At 38.6% G+C, this 23,796-nt stretch overlaps 1 protein-coding gene across 4 annotated transcripts in view; it reads left to right on the forward strand.

Moving 5' to 3' along the window:
* nrp1a (neuropilin 1a) overlaps nucleotides 1–23,796 on the forward strand; it is a 64,517-nt gene that overhangs the window by 17,470 nt on the left and 23,251 nt on the right. For all 4 annotated transcript variants that reach the window (XM_058765168.1, XM_058765169.1, XM_058765171.1 and 1 more), the window contains exons 3-6: nucleotides 1,400–1,581; nucleotides 10,187–10,414; nucleotides 13,766–13,921; nucleotides 17,975–18,141. In XM_058765168.1, coding sequence (XP_058621151.1) covers nucleotides 1,400–1,581; nucleotides 10,187–10,414; nucleotides 13,766–13,921; nucleotides 17,975–18,141 — 733 coding nt within the window. The remainder of the gene's footprint in view (nucleotides 1–1,399; nucleotides 1,582–10,186; nucleotides 10,415–13,765; nucleotides 13,922–17,974; nucleotides 18,142–23,796) is intronic.

Consider the following 23,796-nt stretch of genomic DNA (forward strand, 5'->3'; position numbering starts at 1 on the left):
TGCATCCCTGATAAGCTTGGAGAAACCAAACTGCGATTCTTTGAAAAGAAATAGAACGTTCTACTCCCCATGATGCTTTGCTCTCCTTTCCTCCCGTCATTCCCGCAGTTAAGAGTGTCAGGGGTGATTAAACGCCATGGAAACAAGACCCTGCTGTCAATCATATTCCACGCTGAGCCTACCCCCAATTGAAATTCAGCATTATTATATCAGTATGTGGAGCGTATTGTCCAAACAGACTTAAAACAGTGGAGAATTCACATCAGCTTTAGTTGTTCATCCCATCTCGCTCGCAAACTGAGGCAGGACCACCCACCCACTCTCGTCTTGTATTACAGACACAATATTAGTGCGCGTATGTGTGTGCGCACGTGGGTTTTTGTGTGTGCACGTGCTGCCGTTTGTGCAACAGTCTTCCAAACTGTCGCCGACTCAATTATGTGGCGGCACAAGCCAATAGCTTTAGGGTTGAAATTCTATTTTGAGGAGAACTGGAGCGTGCATGTGTTTGTGTGTGTGTGTGTGTGTGTGTGTGGAGGTGACACCTGTTTCTTCTCACACTATAACTGTTGTTCCACTCACATACTGTCGAACCGACATGTAAAAGGTATCACCATCTTCTGTCATTCATATGCAGCAGTTTGTCTGCCCCTTATTAGCTCTATAACATGCACACATCATGATGCATTACTCATCATTAGAGCTCAGAAAAAGAAAAAAGAAAAACAGGGCACTTTTGCGGATGTAGAGTATCTACAGTGTCACTGTGCTAGTATTATGTGAATTTTGCATCATCTCATTAATATTCATGAGCCAGGCTAGTAAGGTTTACAGTGTGTCCCCTTGGCATTTGAGATGTGTTTGCGCTTACCTCCTTTGTATTTATCGTTTTACTAGAGCAAATCACACACAAAGCTGGCTACTAATTCCCAGTGATGTTATTCATAAAAAAATATTTTATAGTTGTATTTATTATTTTTATATTGATTCAGTTTAACTAATTAACAAAGTGCTTGAAACAGTATGTATAATCTAATCAAAATTGTTGTTAGTTTCCTCACAAGCGGCGTAGAATGCCACACAGGACCACTCTAGGAACATTACCTAAATCAAAGATTTAATAATTGTTTTGATACAGTTTATGTGTTTGTTTGTAATATGTTGATATTTGTGTGATTGACAAAATTATAAAAAACACATGCAGACATTTACTACCAAAGTTTTCAAAAAAAAATTTCAATTTAAGTACAAATATTTATAATATTTAAAATGCAAGTAATAATATTCAGAACCTGTCCATTGAAACAAACTGAATGAACCGACTTTCTAAAATATGTACAAAAAGTGCACAGTGTTAATGTTTATTTGAACTGATCATTGTGTTTGTCTCTCTGTGCAGATATGACTATGTGGAAGTGAGAGATGGAGTGGATGAGAGCGGCCAGCTGGTCGGGAAGTATTGTGGGAAGATCGCTCCCTCTCCTGTGGTCTCCTCTGGGAACCAGCTCTTCATCAAGTTTGTGTCTGACTACGAGACTCATGGCGCTGGCTTCTCCATCCGCTACGAGATCTTCAAAACGGGTGAGTAGAAAGAAAAAGAAAGTGATAGGTGAATATTAGCTACAACAGCTCCACCGTGGATTTTAGAGCCATAACTATCGTTTTATAATAAGAAGGATACATGCAAGGTAGGAATTTACTGTAGGAGAGCACAACAACCATATAAGGAGAGATGTAAGCGAGGGAGAGCACTTTCTGTTTTCTCTTTGTCAGTCCCGGTGGGAGAGCTGCTGGAGGAGAAAAGATCAGTTGATAACGCGAACTGGTAGACCTTCAGGGTCTCTCGTTCTGGCATTGTCTGGCCTACAGAAACACACACAGATACACACTGAGGGACCGTTGGTCTTATCTGGAGATGTCACGGCAATAAGCAGAAATTTCCTGTTGTTCAGATCTGTTTCCTGTGTTTGAGGTAGGGCTAGAGACTCAGAGAAAGCGAGAGAGAAAGCATGTTTGCGTAACCTCGGACAGGTGCAGCACACAAATACTGACCCTGGGCTACCCCGAGTGTGACCTCAGGATGAGGTGGATGGTTTATTTTAATCTTTATTGTCCGTTTGTGAGGTCATTCCTGTAGAGAAGAAAAGTCACAAAAGAGATCTCTTTAATACTTCAATTCCTAGACATCAGTGAGATTATAGAAGTGTCAATAATATCACAAACCGTGTTAAAAAGCATGATAAATACAGTAAAAACAGTAATATTGTGAAGTATTATTACATTTTAAAATAGCTGTTTTATATGTGAATATCTGTTAAAATTGTATTTATTTCTGTGACACAGCGCTGAATTGTCAGCATCATTACTCCAGTCTTCAGTGTCACATGATCTTCAGAAATCACTCTAATATGCTGATTTGCTGAAAGAGAAACATTTCTGATTATTATCAATGTTGAAAACAGTTGTGCTGGAAACAGAATTTTCAGGATTCTTTGATGCGAAGAAGGTTAATAAAAACAGTTTTTTTTAAATAGAAATATTTTGTAACAATAAGTCTTTTGATTAATGCTGAATAAAGTATAAAAACACTGACCCCAAACCTTTGAATGTTAGTGTACAATAAATTATATTTCTTCATTTATTCATATGAAGAGTTTATTAGCAAAAACATGTTTTTATTGTGTTTTATTGAGTTAGCTGTATTTATTTTTTATTTTTTGTACCTAATCAAAATAACCTAACTGCAGTTTGACTGAAATTAATTGGAATGCACAATAAAAGTGATCTGTTTTAGCAAATGAACTCTTCATATATTAACATATTTTAATTTATATTTGTATTATTTATTATACTTTCAGAAGAAAAATCAGAGACAAAGTTGATATTTCACAGAACCCAATTGAGAAGCTATAAAAGAGCAACCCCGGAGCAATAGATGTTCCTCTGGGTTCCCATCCCCCCTGTTGCACCTCCACACACTTTGGCTCATCAATAACATCAATAAGTCTCCCACAGTATTCCATTATCTCAGTGCTGGTTTTCTTAAACTCATCTTCTTGATGTGTCTGATTGGAAATAAGGTTCCTCTGGAGAGAGCAAAGACGTCTGAAACATATCGACTCTGTGCCGTCAAGGGGTCGAGCAGACGCACTCGGCCTGGATGGGCGCCCCCCCCGCTCTGGGTGTGTTCCTCCAGAAAACCCTCTTAGTTTATCAGCATGGGTGGGCCACTGCATCCTGTGTGAACGACAAATACTGTTGTTTGCAGTCCAGGACATGGGAATTTGCTGTGACTACGCAAACTCTGCAGAGCGTACGCCAGCCTTATTAATTAAAGACAGAGAAGGACAGCGAGAAAGCAAAGGAAAAAATGTGAAAAGCAATAGGAAGAGTGACGGATGGTGAATAAAGAAAGGGAAACTGATTTGAAAGCCTGATCTGCGTGTTTATGACATACAAGTAAAAGTAATGATTACACACAGGTGTTGAAACAGGTGTGCAGGTATTCAAATGTGGGATGATTATAAGAATGTAACACCGTTTAAAATGAGATTATACTCATTTCAAGCTGCTGCTGCTACATTTGGAGAGGTAAGCTGTGGATTAGAGCAGGTTTCACACACATCCGCAGCGTGTGGGCTGAATCGCTAGAAGCAGCAGTACAACAGAATGTCTAATTAAAGGTACACAGTGTATTTTGTGAGTTTTATAGAGCTCTCAGATAGCTAGACTGATTTCAGAACAGGCATCTTCAAATTCAGCTGCTTATATATATTTTTTAAGTAATTAGCCACGAGAGACTATGTGTTACAGTGATTTTACTCTGCTTTGTCCTTAAGAACACCACTTAACTGTGGTTAAATCACTTTAACATGTGTATTGAGTGGCTTATTGCTTTTATAAAATGCCAGCAACAGCAATATGGCAGTATTCACTATAAACAATATTTTCGGCAAGAAATATAGCTCATTAGTGTATTAGATAGATAGATAGATAGATAGATAGATAGATAGATAGATAGATAGATAGATAGATAGATAGATAGATAGATAGATAGATAGATAGATAGATATTTTTCCTCAAAGTTTGGTTACAGTAATGCAAAACAAAGACAGATGGAATAGTAGATTACTGAAATGCTCCCAAGCTTTAATATGTAATATTTATTCTTTTGGAATGCATATAAAGAATAATGGGGGGAATTTTAGACAAGCAACGAGGAGGGAAAAAATGAGTGTAGAGAGCTAAGTGAAGACTACAAGAAAAAGAGAGAATAAACAGAGAACACAAAAGGAGAGAAGAATCTATTCAGGAAAAAAAGTGTGAAGGTGACAAAGAAAGTGAGGGAGAGAAGATGAGGTGAAGAGAGGGCGAGAAAGCCTTGGAGCTACACATACACACACACACACACACAGGAAAGATAAGAGATGAGAATCTCTCCACCACAGCTATCTATGAATGCAATCAAGCCTGACCCAAGCACTAACCCACACTGGACAGCATGGATGTCTAACGAAGAGCTGTCCTCAGGGGGCTTTCAGACCGCTACGGTTTCACAGACACCATGTTCTTTCTCTCAGAGTTCCCCTACACCATCCTTAACAAGGGGCTTTTAGATGATTTTTAGAAACTTGCGTATCCCATCCGTAAAGAAGAGGAGTCTATAGTTATCATGTCATCCTGTCTTGCCGTGGCATCCCCAAAAATGGCCTTTCTTAGGGTTGAAGGAGACATGCGTTTTTAGTTAACAGCTCTGCAATTTTCAGAGCCACATCTAGTGAGAAGAGAGGCTGATGTTTCGCAAGTGGGGTGGAAGGCGTGAGTGTGGGATAGAAGGATGGAGAAGTAATTTATCCTTGCTCAGAGTCAGTGTAGAAGGAGGTGTTTCCACCTCTGAGTAAAAAACAAAAGGTAACTGTGAGAAAAAATAAGAAACTATAGGTGAGAGATAATGTTGCATTTACCTTGTGAAAACGGGCTTCCGTATGAGATGCACCACTAATAGAAAGATGAACGCTTCATATGGCAGCTGTAGGAATGAAAGTCAAAATTTCTGTTACTATTGCAGATTTCATTGATCTTTTGAAACAGATTTAGGTCTTTATCTTTTCAAGTAAACAGGAACTCTTCTTGTGCATCCAACCCAGGTTCGTTGAGAAAATATGCTAATGCAAAATGATATTACATTAGCCACTTTCAGAGTGGCTTTAATAGTCTAAGAATCTTTAGCTTTATATGAAATAGATGAATGTGAATCTGGCAAAGTTCACATCAGCTCAGAAATCAAATACTTGCATTTGAAAATAATATATACATTAGCGTAAGATAAAAATACATTTTCTGAAGCAACCATGCCACTCTGTCTTGTTTCTACAAGTCTTTGAGCTAATTTATTGTGACTTGTGTTTCACGGGACTTGTACGCAATGCTGTACCGGGTGCGTTACAGAGCAAGTTTACTACATCGGAAAAGCCATACATATGGAGCTGATTATGCAAACATCAAAATGTATTAGTTTACAAATCATGCACTATGTTAAAAGTGTTTTCAGTTCATAACATAGTATTGTGCAATGAATCATATAAAAATAAGTTTTTATTAATCGATAACCTGCACCTGTAATTGTAATTTGTGTGAAAAGAAATAAAAGTTGTTGGTGTTTTACTGCCACTGGTGTTCATTTCAGTTGGAAACTACAGAGAATTGTGTGTTTAAAGTATTTAGGTATGCTTTTGGGGTGCTACATTTTTCCAAAATGTAGATAAGAGGCACATTTTTCCAGTGAACCCATGTGTGTAGTTAAATAGCTCTAATCATACCAAAAGGCTGCATCATCATCGCTAACTCATGTCTAGCTAGGCCATTCATCATTGAGATGTTATCTGAACGTCTTTACGATGGCACCTGTGTCAACATTAGGACAAGGATTTCGTGAGGAAGGCAGCTTGTTCATTGTGTCCTGTTTAGTTGTCTTTTACAAGTTTAGTTGCTTTTTACAGGCCAGTGGCATAGGTCACATCTGGCACGGCAAGCATGTCATTCTACAAGCCCGTCTTCTAAATAAACCCCCCTACATTAACACTCAGAGCTAATGAAACCCAAGGCACAAACTGTCTTTCTGTGCATTGCCCATTCTTGTTCTCAAGGGGAACCATCAGCCGTGCTGGCTGGCTAAATGATGTGTCAGCAACTGTAGATTGTAAGTGTGCGTGTTTGTGTGTTCAGGGTAACCCCACAGCTGTGACTCCAGATTAATGTTTGTTGGAATGTGTGGCCAAATTTTGCTTCTCAAACTCTCATCGTGCCCATTAACCTGTCTTAGTGTAGCCACAGGGGTAAACGGCAAGGAAAAGTGTGTGTATGCGTGTGTCCAGATTAATTATTCTCCCTGCAGATATATGAAATATAAACAACAGCGATTAGCTCACTACACCCAGAACACATCCAGCCATTTCATTTCTGCTTCAGCGTTACACAAACTTTGTCGTATGCCAAGGGATCTAGTAATATAGATCTCTTAGCGTTAACATAGCTGTGTCAGCTCAGGTTTTCAGTACTAGTGTAGCTCACAAACTACAAAAAAATATTAGCATTTACAGAGAACCCTTAGATAAAGTAACAAGAATAGATACAAATACGTGTATTTTAGTTTTATTTAATACTATTATAGTATTTCTTTATATTAATTAAAAAATAAAATTGAAATAATTTCTTATGTGCTTTTGACATTTTTAATAGTGTTAATTTATTTGAGATAGTTTCATTTAGATTTTATTTCATTTTTTATTTAGACTTTAGTTTTAGTAATTTTAGTACCTAAACTTATTTTATTTCGGTTAGTTTCAAAGGCAACATTTAAGTGTTTTTCATATATACTGTATATAGAATTTCAGCTTTATTTAAATTAACAAACTGTAGTGTATAGTAGTTTTAATTTACAAAAACAACACCATATAATGTCTAAAATAGAGGGATACAGCTTCAGTAATGTCTGGTTTTGATTATGTCAGAACTAAAGATAAAAGATTCATTTCTAAATAACGGCAATGTTTAGACATGTTGTATTGTTAGATATACATCACTGAGGTCTCTGGGTCCCCAAACGTAACAACAGTAAAGTTAATCTCAACAGAACATGAGGATTAAATCTATGACACTTTGCTGGGTTTGTTTGCACTAAGGGGAGACCTGCAAGCGATCTTTTTAACAAGCATTGCCTCTGGCCTGTTAAATAAACAGCATATTCCACAGAGGCGAAGGCTTCAGCCACTTCACTGCATTGAAAAGATAAGCCCTGTGTATATACGTTAGTGCAGAAAGGCAAAATAAATCGTACAAAAGCTAGCCGTTAATGTCAGAATTAGCGCTTAGCTGCTATGAATCAAGCCTGTGTTTTTTCAATACCACTTCACTACTCTCTCATAAATTCTGGTGTTTAAGTGTAAATTTAGTTCAGAGAGACTTGAAAGTATTTGTGGCTGTGAGCGGGAAGAAACCGAGAGAGAAAGCTGGACGGCTCTCACAAAGCTTTATTTGTTTGGCTTGAGTTTACAGGCTCAAAGCTCCCTCCCGTTTCTCATCTCAGTTTCCCCCAGACTTTCTCTTGTAAAGTTTTTTTCGCAACTACTTGCAAATACCTGCAGAAACAAACCAAGAGACATGGGATTGTGTTGAGGTTTTAAGCATTTGCGGTTAGCATCAATAGCGACATGTCTCTGAATCCATATGAGACACGCATAATCACAAACGCACACACATATACACAAACCCTAGAATCCCACCGCAATCTGTAAACAGCAGTGAAGCATTACAAAGCCAGTCACAGTCAAGAGCCGCGAATCTACACAGTTAGTGGACCAACAATTCTCTATTATGTTTCACACTCTATATTCAAGTCATCCACAGAGAGGTACTAAAACTACACAAGTGTGCCAATAACACATTGCAAACAATACTTAATATGTATTCTTGCATTAGTATTCAATGGAATGAACTTCAAATGTCAGATAGCTAGCTCGCTAGCTAGTGTTTTGACAGTTTCGCAAACTTGAACTCAAACAGAGTTTTCCAAATTGTTGCTCCATCTAAACTTAAATAACTAAAGCAGTAATACCCACTATAGCGCCCCTTTATGGCAAGGCTGTCAATGCAATATCGAAATGGATTCTGACATATTTCGGAATTCAACGCATTCTTGCTTCGAGTATGTTCTGGGTTGTTTTGCTAAAAAGATAATGTTATAGCATGCACTTTATAAATAGAGTGAGAATTGGTGAAGAGGAAATGTGCTCTTATCTTGCGAAAGGAAAATGCAATTCCTTCTTGCCCGTGGAACAGCCACAGAATTTTTTCCTCTGTCAGAAGATTATCTTAAGAATAGTCTACAGAATTGAGTGTCTATCTGCTGTTGCTGGAACTTACTCAACAGTCAAAAACTAAAGATGAAAGTTGAAAGTTTTTGGCTCCATCATCAAATAGTTCCTTTGAATTTATTTATAAGCCTGCTAAGCCTAGTATCTTTTATTTCAACTTGGAAAGTTTCAGAGACACTGATTGCTGACCACTCAGCTGACAGCTTTCAACCCTAAACCCCAAAGTGTTTGTGCAATTACCCTGTCCTGTCCGTGTGACACCTCCTCATGTGTAATTGCTGGCACCCTAGGTTTCAGTAGATTAGAATAGAGGCCTGTAGAGTTTGGGAAGGCCACATTCACTGACTGCAACTACTTTTTTTTTTCTTATTTATGAAAGAAAATGTAATAGTAAATGTCTGGAATTTTAAAGCTCTGTGAAAGGACTAAAAGTGTGGAATTTATGTCCTGCTGTTTAAAAACCAACCAATAGTGCACTAAATGTCATCTCATTTTAGCTTCAAATTCCCGTGCTGGTAATTTTCTTTAGAGCACAGGAAAAATGGGAAAGAAATAAAAAAGAAAGATAAAAAGAAGCAGTTAACAGGTTTTGTGGTAGAGTTTTTGATGACATTAAATTAGGCACCCAACGTTCCAAAATAACAGAAACTGTTCTTCAGCATACCCTTAAAGCTGCGAAAAATACCTTCTTATTTTTTTTCCTTCCATCCTTTGGAGAGTTGTTTGTTAGATTGTCCATTTATAATATTTAAAAAGGAGTAGTTCACCTAACAATAAAATTTATGATATTATTTATGTTCCATTGTGTCAAAACCCATTTAACTTTCTCTCTTTTACAGAGCAAAATAGGAGATGTGTAGTAGAATGTCCAAGCTGCTCTCTTACACATATGTAAAGTGAGAGGTTTTCAATGAACAATGAGTTAAATTTCAATCTGTGGCTTCTTATTTAGAACAGAAGTTGTGCAGACCACTTTAATGATGCACCCTGGTCCCCTTCCAATTTTTGCACAAGAAAGCAGTTTGGGAATTCTTCAAGACTTACCCTTTTGTCTTACACTTAAAGAAGTAAGTTATATGGGTTTGGTTTTTAGCCACAGTGACATCATTATTTGTCATCTCTGTTCTGGTTCATGATCTTTAAACTTTTGCACCCGCAGTAATAACCACGAGTTTCCACACTACATTAGGTGCAGTGCTAATGTAATGTTGACATTTCAGTGTTGATGATCCAGAGGTGATCCTATATGCATCACTCTGTAACAAGAGCATATTTACTCTTAGAGCTCTGAGCCTATTCATCACACAACAGCTTTAGCGCAGCGACCGTCGTGTAAGTGCAAAGTAGTGATGTATGTGTGAACTTCAACAACACACTGCATCAACAAACTAATCCACCAGGGAGTTCTGGGTAAATGTTTTGACTTGCTGATATAAAAGTGTGCGTGTGCATTTCTAAAGGGTGAATATGATGGCCATATTTTGCTATTTCTTAATTGTGTTGTTTTAAGCACCAACCATACAGCAGAGAGTGCATATGAGACATTTAATAAGTACAGGCTCGTATGTGCTTTTACTTTCTTTTTGGTCTCGTTTCGTCCTCATCATTAGCCCACACACCCAAGAAATCAGGCAGCAGCCGTATCCCGAGCAGGGTGGGCCTCCACCACGGCCCATAAACCGTGCAACCATCGAGCAAAACAACTCAGACCACCATGTTCTTTCTTCAATGTTTGTGTTTTTCCCCTACTCCATCTACCTCAGTGAACAAACAAAAAATTCTAACTTTTTCCTTCCTCTCGGTGTCCACCTCAGGTCCAGAATGTTCCAGGAACTTCACCTCCAGCGGCGGAGTCATCAAGTCGCCGGGATTTCCAGAGAAGTACCCCAACAATCTGGATTGCACGTTCATGATCTTTGCTCCTAAGATGTCTGAGATCGTTCTGGAGTTCGAGAGCTTTGAGCTGGAGCCAGACACGCAGCCACCCACTGGAGTGTTCTGCCGCTACGACCGCCTGGAGATTTGGGACGGCTTCCCTGGAGGTGAGTCATTGGAGAGATCTGTTGCTCCAAACAGGAAAATCTGAATGTTTGAAACAAAAGATCATTTAGTGGATAATGTTTGCACATTGGTTCTCAAATACTCACACTTCAAAGGACCAGAAACAATAAACTTTAATCTACAGAATCATGACATCAAATAACAAGAATGTATACTAGATCTTTACAATATAAAATAGAGTTTACATTTTCTGAAGAAAACGTGAGTTTCCTATGCAAACCACACCAACACAATGTACTAGGTGATTGGGAGGGGATTTTTTCCACGCTGTCAAAAATTGTGCCTTTAGGGATACAACAGCTTGTCAAAGCAGGACCCTTAAAGGGTCAACTTTGTGCCTTATCTACCTTAAAATGTGCATATTAGGACCTTAGAGTAGTAATATGTACCCTTAAGGTACTGCTTATGAACCTTAAATAAAGTGCAATGTCATTCCTTTGAGCATACTGCCACAGTAACAGGCTGTTGTAACCCTGAAGGAACTATTTTTGCACATTTCATCTGAGATGGCACCAGTTTTATTTCAAAATTGTAAATCTGATCATATAGAAAAGTAATAGCAAACCTTTCCTCAACAAGCTACATAAATTGCAATATAATACAGTTCAATGCTTAAGAAGGCAGTCTGGAAAATGAAACTAAACAGTGGTCAGAGCAGAAGTAATTGGGAGGGTCTCATCTTTGGCTTTCTGGAAATGGCCTTTAACAGATAAGCCAGATGCTATGACTAAATAACAATGCCGTATGATTGATCTCGAGGGGAGAACCGATGCCTGACCTCGATTAATTTGCTGTGTTTCACAAGCAAAACTAACCTCTCCCAGGCATGGCCAAATGTCGATAAGATATTTGGACTCGCGCACATACTCTTACATCCACAAATGTGATGTATAAGAGTATTTGAGAACATGTTAGTAAGAGCTCTTTATCCCGTTAATCGCTGTTCTCTCTGGACATTAGACTGTGGTTTGTCTCGGACAGTTCGGGGTGAGGGACTCTGGAATGTAGACTGTTGTCATAACACCAGAAATATTTTGTTCTCCAAGATAATTACAGTTTTTATTTGTGCGTGTGTATTTGAACTGCATATACACACCCAGAAGCCCAACAGGAAGATTTCAGCTCAAAGCGGGAAGGAAGTCTGCGAGGACCAGAGGTCTTATTCGGTTTCCACTTCATTATCGACTTTTTTCTGTCTTGACGAAAGAGAGAAGCCGTGAACAAATGACACCTTTGATCTGAGACCGAGCCTTTTGAGCTTTCTCATCAGTTAAAATTTTTATAATTAGTTTCAGCATTCTTTTGAGGATACGCTGTGAATCTATTGTTGCAATTTTGATTAAAGGAAATCTGTTTAAATAATTGTTTTTTTAAGGTTACACAAAGTCTTTTGTGGGCAGGTCCAGACAGAATTTGCAATCATTTGTGGAATTTTCTGGATGGATTTTGAAGGAAAACAGCGGAAAGTCCTATGCTGTTTGTTTATTTTAGGTTTCCTTAATTTTTGTTTTGTGTTCCACAGCAACAGCATGCAGGTTTGGAACAAGATAATTGTGATTAGTGCTGACAGAATTTTAATTTATGGGTGAACTATTTCTTTAAAATGTGCTGAGAATGCTGCACTCTTATTGGTGTCTTAAGCAAGCTCAAGAAGTGAGGGGTGTGTAGAACTTCGTGAATGATGCTATCCCACTTCTCCAAAAATCTACAGAGCCTTTTGTGAATCCAAAATCAATGTAGGCCTGAGGAAAGTGTAGAACCTGGGACAAAGGTTGCATGCTTTATTTTAGACCCAGCAGCCTCTGTTGAAAAATTTACAATAAAAAAGGTGTCCCACAAGTGCACGGTGACAGAGAAAGAGCCAAGAGGGAGGTTGAAGACAAGACTTTAAAGGGAAGGCCCTGGTGCCTTAGGGCCTCTGTGTAACTCGTCTCTATGGTTCAGACACTAGCTGCATTACCTGTGGAGCCACACCAATCAATAAGTGCATTAGTGTGGAAAGGCTGCGAGGCATGAGACAGAAGCCTCTATGACTTCAAGCCCTCAGCCCACCCCTCCGTCACCCACTGGCCGCCCACTTTGAGGCAGTCACAGCCTGGCAGAGGTTTATAAAGCCCCCTCCTCCTCCACCAGAGCAGACATGCAGGATAGGTTCATGGAGAGGCTCTTTAAAATTTCATAGCTCTGTTGAGTCATGCAGATAATCCGGATGGTTCACCACACCCAGAGCTGTCTCAACACACAAGCGCACACATTTATGCACACTTGGATGCACACTTGGATGCACCTGTTTCTATGAATTCTTATGAAGATTAAGATTCATGTAAACCCGTAGATCTGTTTTATATAATCACACACACACACTCACACACACACAATGCTGGCAGATCTGTTTAATCTCTCAGACTGTAATGGGCATCTTCTCAAAGAGCCAATCACAGTTTCTTCTTAAGCCAATATTTCAGTAATTTGTGGTAAATTTTAACATAATCCCAGATCTTTAATGTTTTGCGTGGTTCTTATTTTGCATTGGGTCAGTAATTAGTCCTTTTCCTCAGGTTTTGAGATTTCATGTATATTTGTAAACCTTGGATTAATCTTGCTATTTGCATTTTTACGAGGTTATTTTTATTTATTTTTTTGACTGTGTGCAAAAACTGCACAAAAATGTGTAATTTCAGTGTAATTTAAGTTTCCGTGGCTGTACAAAGCTCATGCATAATTAATAAGGCAAGCACTGGGGCCATTTATAATTGGCTGTCTGTTGCCAAACAACTTGCCTTTACATTCTAGCACTGCAATCTACCATGGTACAAGTTTGCTTAAACCAAAGTTTAAAAGTGGCCTTAACCTGGAAAGACTTGCATATAGTATGAAAAGCTCTTTTTTCAATACAGCTTCAAAGCATTTCCTTCTCTCGGCTGAATGTACTGCATACCTCTTAATTTACAGCCTTAGTTGTGTTCAGTTCCTTCCTTCTTGTCCCCTCCAGCTCCTACATGTTTTTTTTTCTTTTAAAGTGGCTTCTGGGAAGTCACATTAAAGTGGCCCTGGAACGAACAATAAGTGCAGGAATTTATGGTCGCCACTGAAAACAGAAACCCAAGGTCATATACACATACAAAACAGACACTGCCCTTTTCATTTCCATCAGCTACAAGGTGTAGAGAGAATGTTTTGTCAAGTCAATGCAGTTTTACAAGGTCAACCAATCACACTGTCCTTGACGTCCGTACACTTCAGGATCAGCTGTGATAGAATGGCTTGAATAGTAGATTATTAAACCTATCTAATCATGCCTCTCTTTCCTCTATCTTTGCCTCTTTCCACAGTTGGTCCATACATTGGCAGATACTGTGGACAAAATACTCCAGGACGGATCATATCCTACACTGGAATCTTGGCTTTGACAATCAACACAGACAGTGCTATTGCAAAAGAGGGATTCTCTGCTAATTTTACTGTGCTGGAAAGGACAGTCCCGGATGGTAAGTTAATACTGCAATGTTTAAAGTGCATGAAATAATTCATGAAATGAATACTAAATTCTCACGAGATAAAGTCTCCAGTCATATCAGCATCCTAGAAGAGGTTGTTTATAATGCATAACATGCATGGATCACCATATTAAGATCACACAGCCAGCCATGTTGTGTGATTAAATAATTCAGTATGTCAATTTTGTTTTCAAGATTTAAGATTCAGTAGTTAATAAACACAAATTTTAGATAAACTGGTCTTGCAAAAAAAAAAAAAGTCAAATTATTAGTCTGCGAACAATTTAACCATTGGTGCTCCATAGCTGATAGAACTGTTCTGTCTATCAGTTTTGGAATTCCTATCAGTTTTGAAAGATGAATGAAGGCTGGTGAAACATTAATACTTCAGAAACCTCTAGAAATTACACACACACACACATACAAAAAATAACAATAATAACTGTTATAAACCAGGCAAATATCCAGTTTTCATTACCAGAGTTAGTATAAAATAAAAAAAATCCTTAACTTAATCTGTGAACTTTGATATCATCTTAAAAGATCTAATTCTTGAAAATCAAAACAAAAAAAATCTAGGTTAAAGGACATTATGAGAACTTTATTTTGAGAATGTTTATAGCCAAAGTTATTGAAACACACCCTGTTGATTGGGGTATAGCCCCATATACAGACGTGTACCCACATTCACAGGCAAATACAACATGATTATGACATGGGAAGTTATTAAATCACCACGTCCCGCTCAGCTGTGGCCCTTTTTCATTAAGTGATTGTGTTAAGAGTCATGACCCATCTGCCCTGCTTTATGGGGATTGGTTTACTCTTTTTTTTTTTCCCAAACCAGCTCACCCAGAGGGTTCACCTCTTCACCCCAATTTGAGAAATGCTCCAACTAAACATTTAATTTCAGAACACACCACCAACTCTCACCCTCAATCATGCTATGCATTCAAATATATCCTTAGACACTTACTTACTCCTTCTCTATCTGTCTTTCTCACCGTCTGTCTATGTTGCCTACTCTTGAGAACATACCTGTTCAACATGACAAGTAGTGGTGCTTGTGATTCGACAGAAATGTCCAGTATAATTGCAGCTCATTCCAGTTTAAGGTGGATACATATTTTATACAATATATCATAAAGTGCATATTGCCATTAATGTGTGAACTGCCCTTAAAAAAAGTAGTATACTTCAAGTTTATTTTATTAAGTATACTTAAGTAAAGTTGAAGTATATTTTAAGTATACTTTATGTAGTAAGTATACAAATATCAGTAGACTAGTAGTATACTCGTAAGTGTACTATTTCAATACTCCTTGAGACTTAATTGGCCCACTTTCTAGTATATAAAATATACTTTTAAGTATACTTTAAGTATACCAGTAGTAAACTTTGAGTACACAACTAGTTTACATCAATGTTTTTAGCTTGTACTGCAACTATACTAAAAGTGAACTTATAGGTATACTGATAGTTTACTAATTAAATACTTGTAGTAGCATTTTAGTACACTTTGAAGTATAGTCTCAGTAAACTACTAGTTTAGTAGTTTTATACTGCAAGTATACTCGTAAGTTTTCTTTAAGTGAACTTTACATCATACTTTAAGTTTACTACTATGTCCCTATTTATTAATTTGTATATATTTTGTTATATGAATATCTGAACATACAAAACATCAAAAGAAAGAACAGGGTATCTGCTTGTAAACAAAAACATTTTATTCTAGCTTCATGCATTCTTTTTTTAAACACTTGAATGTGGGTAAGTTTCATAAAAAAAGAGAAATAAACAACATATTGAACAAAAAAGCTGAAAAAAGACTATGAATTGGATTCAGAATGATAATGAAAACGGCGATCAACACCCCAAAGCTTGACAACCATTATTACCTCTTCACTGTTCAACATTTTATTCCATAATGTTACACAGTTTTGATGCTGTTTTATGTCTGATTATCCTGTGGAAGCATCTGTTGTTCCGGTTTCTTCTTCACTTGTGTTTTTTTTTTTTGGGGGAAATTCTGTATAGAAGATGTGTACTAGCGCCCCCTACCATACAACAATGAAAACACGGATTCTAGGAGCACAAGTATAGCTCAAATATATTTTGACTTTTTCTAAGTATAAGTCAGGTATACTTAAATGTCATTTTAAGTATATTTCTGAGAAGTACATAAAAAGTAGACAAAGTATACTTTCCTATTTTTAGTTTAAAAGAAGTATACTAATAGCACACTTGAATAAACTTATTTTTCATAAGGGTGGTGTACCATGTTATATTTCAGCTTGAGCTCTTAGAACACATCAAGGTGTGTACTACATCTCTGATATCCCAGCTCATGCTCAAGAATACATTCAGTGTGTTCTCAGCAGGGGCTTTGCCGAACAGTCGCAGTCTATCAATTATTTATTGGCTCCATAAATTTACATTCTGTGGCAGCTTCTCTCGCAGTTCGACATGTTTACCAGTATATTGTGCTTTGCAGGAAGGAAGGAGATCGCCATTGGCAATAAGTCTTTATGCGAAGGATTTTGTCAGAGAACCGTCATAGATTTATGGCCTCTGCCGAGTCGGACCGAACAGTGACGGATGCCAGATGTAATCAGACGAGAGATCTGGTTGTTTTCAGTCATTGTTCTAAAGAATGAAAGGGTGGAAAGTGGATAGATGGCTTGAAGAGATAGAGAGATAAAACAGAACAAAAGAGAATGAGTAATGTAAAGATTAAGTTGAGCTGAGGTTTCAAGGGTAAAAGAGAGAAATTTATAAGAAGCACATAAAAGACTCAACAATCACTTTTGATTTTGAGTGAAGTGTTAGCACGAGTTGCTAAGCTAATGAAGTGATTTTTTTAATAAGCACAAAAATGACTTTTACAAATTTCTACAATATGTTGGTATTTTGAAAGCATCTATGGTTACTCTGGCATATTTTTGTAAGGATATTGTATGACATAGTATTGATACTTTTCCATCCTGAATTAAATGTACAGTTATATAGGCAATTAGACTCTCTGAAAAAATTTTCAAAATGCATTCTGTGATTGGTTACATTACAAAGAATAAATACAATGCTGCCTTACAATTTGAACAAAAATAAGTATCTTAGACAGTAGCAAACATTTGGCAGATCACTAGGTTTTCAGAATTGTGCTTATGGCTCAGTGTGAATAAACAAATAAAACTACTTTCTATCTAACACACATGCTTTCTCCATCTGCTACATGTGTTTAGGCCTGGATGTTTGGGCTGTTTTGTTTGTGTATGTACATTTCACTGTTATATTAGGTAACACGAGCTCACCCTGTTTCAACATGCATTTCCTTACATTTAAAACTGTGTTTGTTTGGAGTCTGTGACCTGTTGTAAATAAATTACCATGTCTCCCACCTCAGCCTCAACATTTCCCCATCCTTCACTGTCTCGAGTCCTAAATTTTGTGTCGAAGCGTCTGGAAAAAGACCCTTGGGGGTCAAAGCATGAACTTTGCTTGTCTCAGACACACGGCCAGCATGCCTTGAGACGACTGCCCCATAACATCACAAAACAATCAGCAATGCCCTTATCCTGGGTGGCATGGCATGAGGAGCGATACATAACCTGCTCTCCTTCCATCTGAAAACACAGACATGCTAGAGGCATCTCTGACTTTACATTCCTCCAAATGCTGACGCTGGGGAAATGGCCTTCCCCTTTGCCATTTAACTGTGCACCTTCAGAAGGCACTTCTTTTATGAACCTCAAGACTTCTCTCGCTGCTGGACTTAAGAGCTTAAACTGAATGTTTTATGAATAAAGGTTTGCGTCTTAATGTGGTACACTTCCCACAGTGCTTCCATTAAACTGTGGGAAAGAAAAGTGCATATGTTTTATTCTGGTGCTAAGAGATGGAAACCTATGGTACTTTGCCTCAGAGTGGCCCATTCCCGAGAGGAAGGCCTTAGTTTGGGTCGTGATCTGATGTATTCTTTATTTAGATCGTGAAATTACATTTTAACAACTCCCCTGCCCCTTTTTTTCTCTGTTCTTTCCTCAGACTTTGACTGCACCGAGCCTTTGGGTATGGAAACTGGGGAAATCCATTCCGACCAAATCATGGCCTCATCCCAGTACAACCCCAGCTGGTCTCCAGAACGATCTCGACTCAACAACCCTGAGAACGGTTGGACCCCTGCGGAGGACTCAAACAAAGAATGGATCCAGGTACTGTACAATTTACAAGTGTATACTGAAGATAGCAGTCTATTATGAATGAGTAATGGAGGAGGGATTTGTCCTTGACAGAGAATAGAAACTTCTGTGATATTTTTTGAAGAATAGAGAAGTCGAGTCTACAGACGAAAAGTTTGAAACTTCCTCGTGCTTTTTTATGGTTTTTGAGTTAGAAACTTTCTCTAGCCGAGTTCAACTTTAACTCGATCGGCAGCCTTGCAGATGCTTTTGCCACTGGCTCTCTTTCGAAGACCAGCAGCAACATCTGTTGAATTTTGCCCTTTGGTTGAAAGCCATGGAATGTTAAAACCCAAATGTACTGGTTCGCTCTGGCCCCAGTGAGTCTTCCTGGCCAACAGATGCTTGTAACCTTAACAAAGACTGTCTATGAGATGCATCTGGGTGTATCTAACATGATCTTAATGTCCGTGAGACAATAAGAAACCTAAAACTTATTCTAAGGAATGTGGCCACACACAAGGACAGTGGCATGGACAACAGATTATCTGTGCGTGTCTATTTCAGTCGCATGAATCTGTGAAAAACTCTTGGCAGGAGTCATTGTGTTGATTACACAAACATTGCAGCACCTCTGCAGGCCTTTTCTTGCACTTGGGGGCTTTTCTGTGACCCAAACCTCAAGGGTATCCTCAAAACTCAGACTTGTTGTATAGTCTTTGCCTGACTGGAAAGTTTGGGCCAGAGAGACTCCTCAGGAGGCTAATAACAGACGTGACCCACAGCCAAGTATTTGCTAGGGGAGGTCTGTTAAGCAGATTTTCCTTATTGCTGTCAAAATATTGTCTGTGTTCTAAACCAGAAACTAATTGAATTAGAGGAAGGTGCCTCAACTTAGCAGAGAAGAGGAACCATGATGTTTAATTCTTCCTTTCGATGTAAAAGCGAGACGTACACATTTCCTGAGGAACTGGAGACAAGTTCTCCCCCAGTGGCTACAAATTCTGACCCACGTTTTAGGAAGAAATTCCACAAGTAGAGCCCTGAGGATACAATGTGGAGTCTGATCGAGGATTGAGGATTGTAACTGTTGCCAATTTCTCGAGTGCTTTTGATCATAGTAATTCAAAGTTCTTCTTTGTTTAGATGGACTCATTATGCTTATAGATTACCAGTCTCTGTCAATATGTTATTGATCGGGACTGTTGTACAGAGCACAATGAACTATCCTAACACTCTTCCAGGATGTTCTTTGAGAAGCAGTCAATAATTAGCCTCTACTCGTTTTACAGGCCATCACTTTAAGTGAAGGATACTCATGTTCGTAAGATGACAGTATATTTATCAATGTTTGGCGTGTGGTTTTGACATGCTGTCGTGCTACTTAGTTTTATTTTGTATCCATCCAATGGGAAGTCTTCAGAAAAGAAACATTCCGCTTAGGTGACTTAAATGAGTCTAAAAGATCAGAGAAAATTTCTTTACTAGCACCCAAACCAATCGGTTCCACATCATTTCACAGTTGCCACTTCATATTTTATTCAGGATAATTAAGTAGACTTTGCAACTGTTCACCCTCTTGGCTTGCTGAACTTGTTTAGTCATTTCAGATATTAATGAAACCCTAAATGGCTCGCCTCCCACAGTGCGGTATCGAACTGAAGAGAGCACAATTTTACAGCCGCCTGGAATTCTCTAAAGGGTATTGATTAGAGGAAGGGTACTCTTTTTGGTGGGAGAAATTTCAGCAAATCAAACGTATTCTGTTTCAGCCCCCATGTACCGTGCCCCTGTAAATCCCTTTCCGCCAATCAGATGTCAAAGTTGAACCCCGCACATCTGTTTCCAAGGGAACAAAGGCGGAACCCTGCCGAGGATGAATGATTTATAATTTGGAGACGTCCTGCGCTCGTTTTCTCTCTCGTGCCCAGCACTTGTGGAGGAGTTTAATTATAACAAGCGTTATTAAAAGAGTGGAATTCTTCATTTCGCTTCCATTAAGCAACATGACCCACCACAACAGTATTTCTCCATCTAATGGCGCAGTCCACTTGGCACGCACAACTCGCTCCTGTGTCCTCCAACGCATATTATCAGTTCATTATTTATTACATTTACACTCTCGAATGTAATTTACAGCCGACATTTATATTATTCATAGAGATCCGGTTCTTCCTTGTTAAAAATCCCCATTTCTTGCAGATTTTTTTCTACGCAGAAGGTGTCAAAAAGACAGCGTTTGTCATGCATCTTAATGCGGCTTCAAATTAGATTCAGGGTCTAATGCTCCCAGCTTGCCACTCCTGATAATTAGTCGAGGGTCAGGAGATCTTGAGCTAAGCCAGTGAGCTACAGAGGCTTGTCCGTTTACAAGGGTTTGTGCCATGCTGAAAATCAAATGTCCGTTAAGGTCTTTATTAGACGTATGATGAATGAAAGAAGGGCCCAAGTCTTGCAGAACACGGGAATCTGGCTCTGAAAACTTCCAGTGTACTGTGTTTATGGATACGGCCTGGTTCCAATCGGAAGACCGTGTTAAAGCGTGACAAGCCGAGATACCTACATCTGTACAACACATTTCGACTCTCTCTCAAGGAAAGACTTCCGATTTATAGAAGACCGTAACCTAAAACAAAAGATGCTGTGAAGGTTCTTATGGATGGCAGATTTTCAGTCCCGTGGAGAGCTTGGCATAACAAAGAACAGATCCTGTTTTGGTAGACATCAATGCAGTGTGTGGCGTATTGCAAGTGATGCAATAAATGCATGCTCACCCTCTCCAGGAGCATCAAAGCACTTTTATGAATTATGCATTTTGATCTGGGAAAAAGTCAACTGTCAATAGTTGAAAGCCCCTGTCTAGCTCCTAATGGTTGAATAAAAGTTGCTCATTATAGATCATGTTCTGTTTCATTAATCTCAGCCTCGCAATCATTCTCATCCTCAGGTCTACTGAAACGCATCAGCCGCTTGCATTTATGCGGCGGTGCTTGGAATACACAGCGGTTCATTTATAAACCCGCTGCATACGTATGTCCTGCTGTTCTGCTAAATGCTTTGATCAGGGCTTGATTCACAGGGATGCGAGGGCTTTTCTCCTTCGCATCACTGGAGAGGATGTTTACCTTCATTTTGTTCATTAAAGCATCTCTGACAAGAGGTCAGAATGTTCAAAACAATAAGGATGATGTTTTCAAGTCTGGAACTGTAGAGTGCCAACCAGGTTTTGTGTCGGCCAGTTCAACAGGAAGCCGTCAGCTTGATTGATGGAGGTGAGGAGGGAATGTGCCAGGGCCGTAGATGGAAACAATGATTGAGACACCACCCCACCCTCTTATTCTTATCCCCTGTGCCACTGTCTTAAGTCGCCGACCCATTTTGCTACAAAAACAGGTCGGAATTCCAGGGCCATCAAGCAGGCACTAATTACAGACTTCCTCTGAGAAAAAAATTCCTTGTATATTCATAGAGGAAGGTTGAATGTAACGAGGGAAAGAGCCAGAATGAGGGAGACTTAGGGGCGAAATGTCACTCCACAAACAACGCATTTGGCCATATACTGTTTGGCCTATCTACATATGCTTTTCATTAGCGATGGTCATCTAGATGCATCTATGTCCGCTCTCCATTGTTTTGCTTAGATTTTTTTCTCTCTTCAATTAAAGGATTAGCTGCTGCTATTTTGAGACGGGTGCTGTTCTCCTGCCAGCTGATGAGTAATTAGACAGTGGGACTGTAATTAACATGAGAGTCTCTACTGACAAAGCCTGCAGAGCTGGTGTCAAGCTAGGCCACCCTGCTAGCATCACACCTGCGCTAGGTACATTCTTATGATTTAGAGTTTAAACCATCTTCAGTGCCTACATGTAATTAGCTCGAAGCGTTTAAAATATCTTCTTTGAAATCATTTTCACAATTAAATATGGATCCAGGTGTATGTTGGATACATTAAGCTCTACTGCTAATGTGAAAGAGGTCCAAAGGCTAGCAATATAGAATTAATGCTAAATTCTTGTCTTAGGAAATCCATTTCTAAATTGGACAGGATGTTCTTTTGTCGTCGGTGAGCTTATTGTTGCCTTATTGTGTTTAATATCAGCAAAACATGACCATTATATCACAGGTGGTTGAAAGAAAGGAGCTCTTGTTTTTTTTTTTTTTTTTTTTGTTAGGTGAGGGTTCATCTCCTCAACTATGATAAAAATTATATTATTTCTCTCTCTCTCTCTCTCTCTCTCTCTGTGTGTGTGTTTTAAATATTCGTCCCACTTTCAAACAATCCACCTATTAGATTAAGTTAAGAAAAGAGAAGCACATGATCACCATTCAGGCACATGCATAATTTTAAAAATTATAAAAAAGTTCTAAAAATAGCTCCAGCTAATTCCACTAGGTAAATTGGGTGATGAATGTGAGGTCTTCGAGGAGCCTATAGATCTCTCAGCTGGCAGTAATACAATTTTCATGAAAATGTGAATTAATTATACCTGTGGTTAATGGAATTTTAGAGGAGCTTTCGGAGCAACCAGGTGTCGTGGGATGGGATGGTGGGAGGAAGCCGCGGTTTGATGGATGAAGTAGAACTTTGCCCTGCAAAACCTGCCGTCCCACATTTGTGTTTGCTTTGACTGGGCCGGTGCGCATCTGTCTGCTCAACGTCTTAGTTCCTCCTGGCTAACCTGCACCAGATGGTGTTTGAGCCTTAGATACACAAGAGCAGTTGTGGTTTTAATGATTGACCAATTTGTGGATTTTTGTTGTCCACTAATATGCAAGACAAGGGTGAAAGAGACAAGAAAATAGACAGAATAGAGAAAAATATTAATGCACAATGCTTTATTTTTGCAGACCACAAAATGAAGAACCGCGAATGACAAATTGTTTTAAGAAAAACACTGAAAAAATCCTGTGTAATCAACTTCCTACAAGCACACAAAACAAAATAAACATTCTGTTGAAACAGTCACCAAACACCATAACAAGCCCATGCTAGGATGAACACAACTGTCACAGCTTTAGGAAACAGGCAGACATGTTTAACGCTTGTTTAATTCAACGCAATTAGCACGAGAAGCTTCAGTGAGTTTGCACTAGGTTTAGGCAGATTAGATTTCTGCCACTTCCTTCCATGCAGGCCAAGGGCAAGGCCAGAACTGTCCCTTCCAACACACACACACAGGCACTGGTGTAATAAAACACACACTCTTTGTAAATTTAATTAGCTCTGAAAAATTAAGCTGAGGTCCATACTACTTCACAGATGGACTCTGGGCAAACTGAACAAGTTTTAACACACCATACTTTCCCATGACATAATGTGGGTTACATTTGGGTTATTGCCAGCAAGATGAATTCATGAAATGTTTATTTTAATTTAATTTCACATTTTAGATCATAGGATGTTATATAATGAGAACTGCATTATTTTATTAGTCTATTAGTCTTGAGTGGGATATATTCAGACACTTAAACAAAATCCAATAAAAAAAAAAAAAGAGTAGAAATAGAGAAGAATTCAAAATAACAAGCAGAGAATATTATTTGCAGAGTCAGCTGGCTTGTGGACACATTTTCCTCAGGAGACGTATGGATTCCAGTTTGAACACTTTCTCACAGTGGTTGCAGCAGACTTTAAATTGGCTTGACCGTTATAAAACTGCATAGTCACACTAGTGACTAATATACTAA

This window comes from Onychostoma macrolepis, chromosome 24, assembly GCF_012432095.1.
Source record: "Onychostoma macrolepis isolate SWU-2019 chromosome 24, ASM1243209v1, whole genome shotgun sequence".
NCBI classification, from domain to species: Eukaryota; Metazoa; Chordata; class Actinopteri; order Cypriniformes; family Cyprinidae; genus Onychostoma; species Onychostoma macrolepis.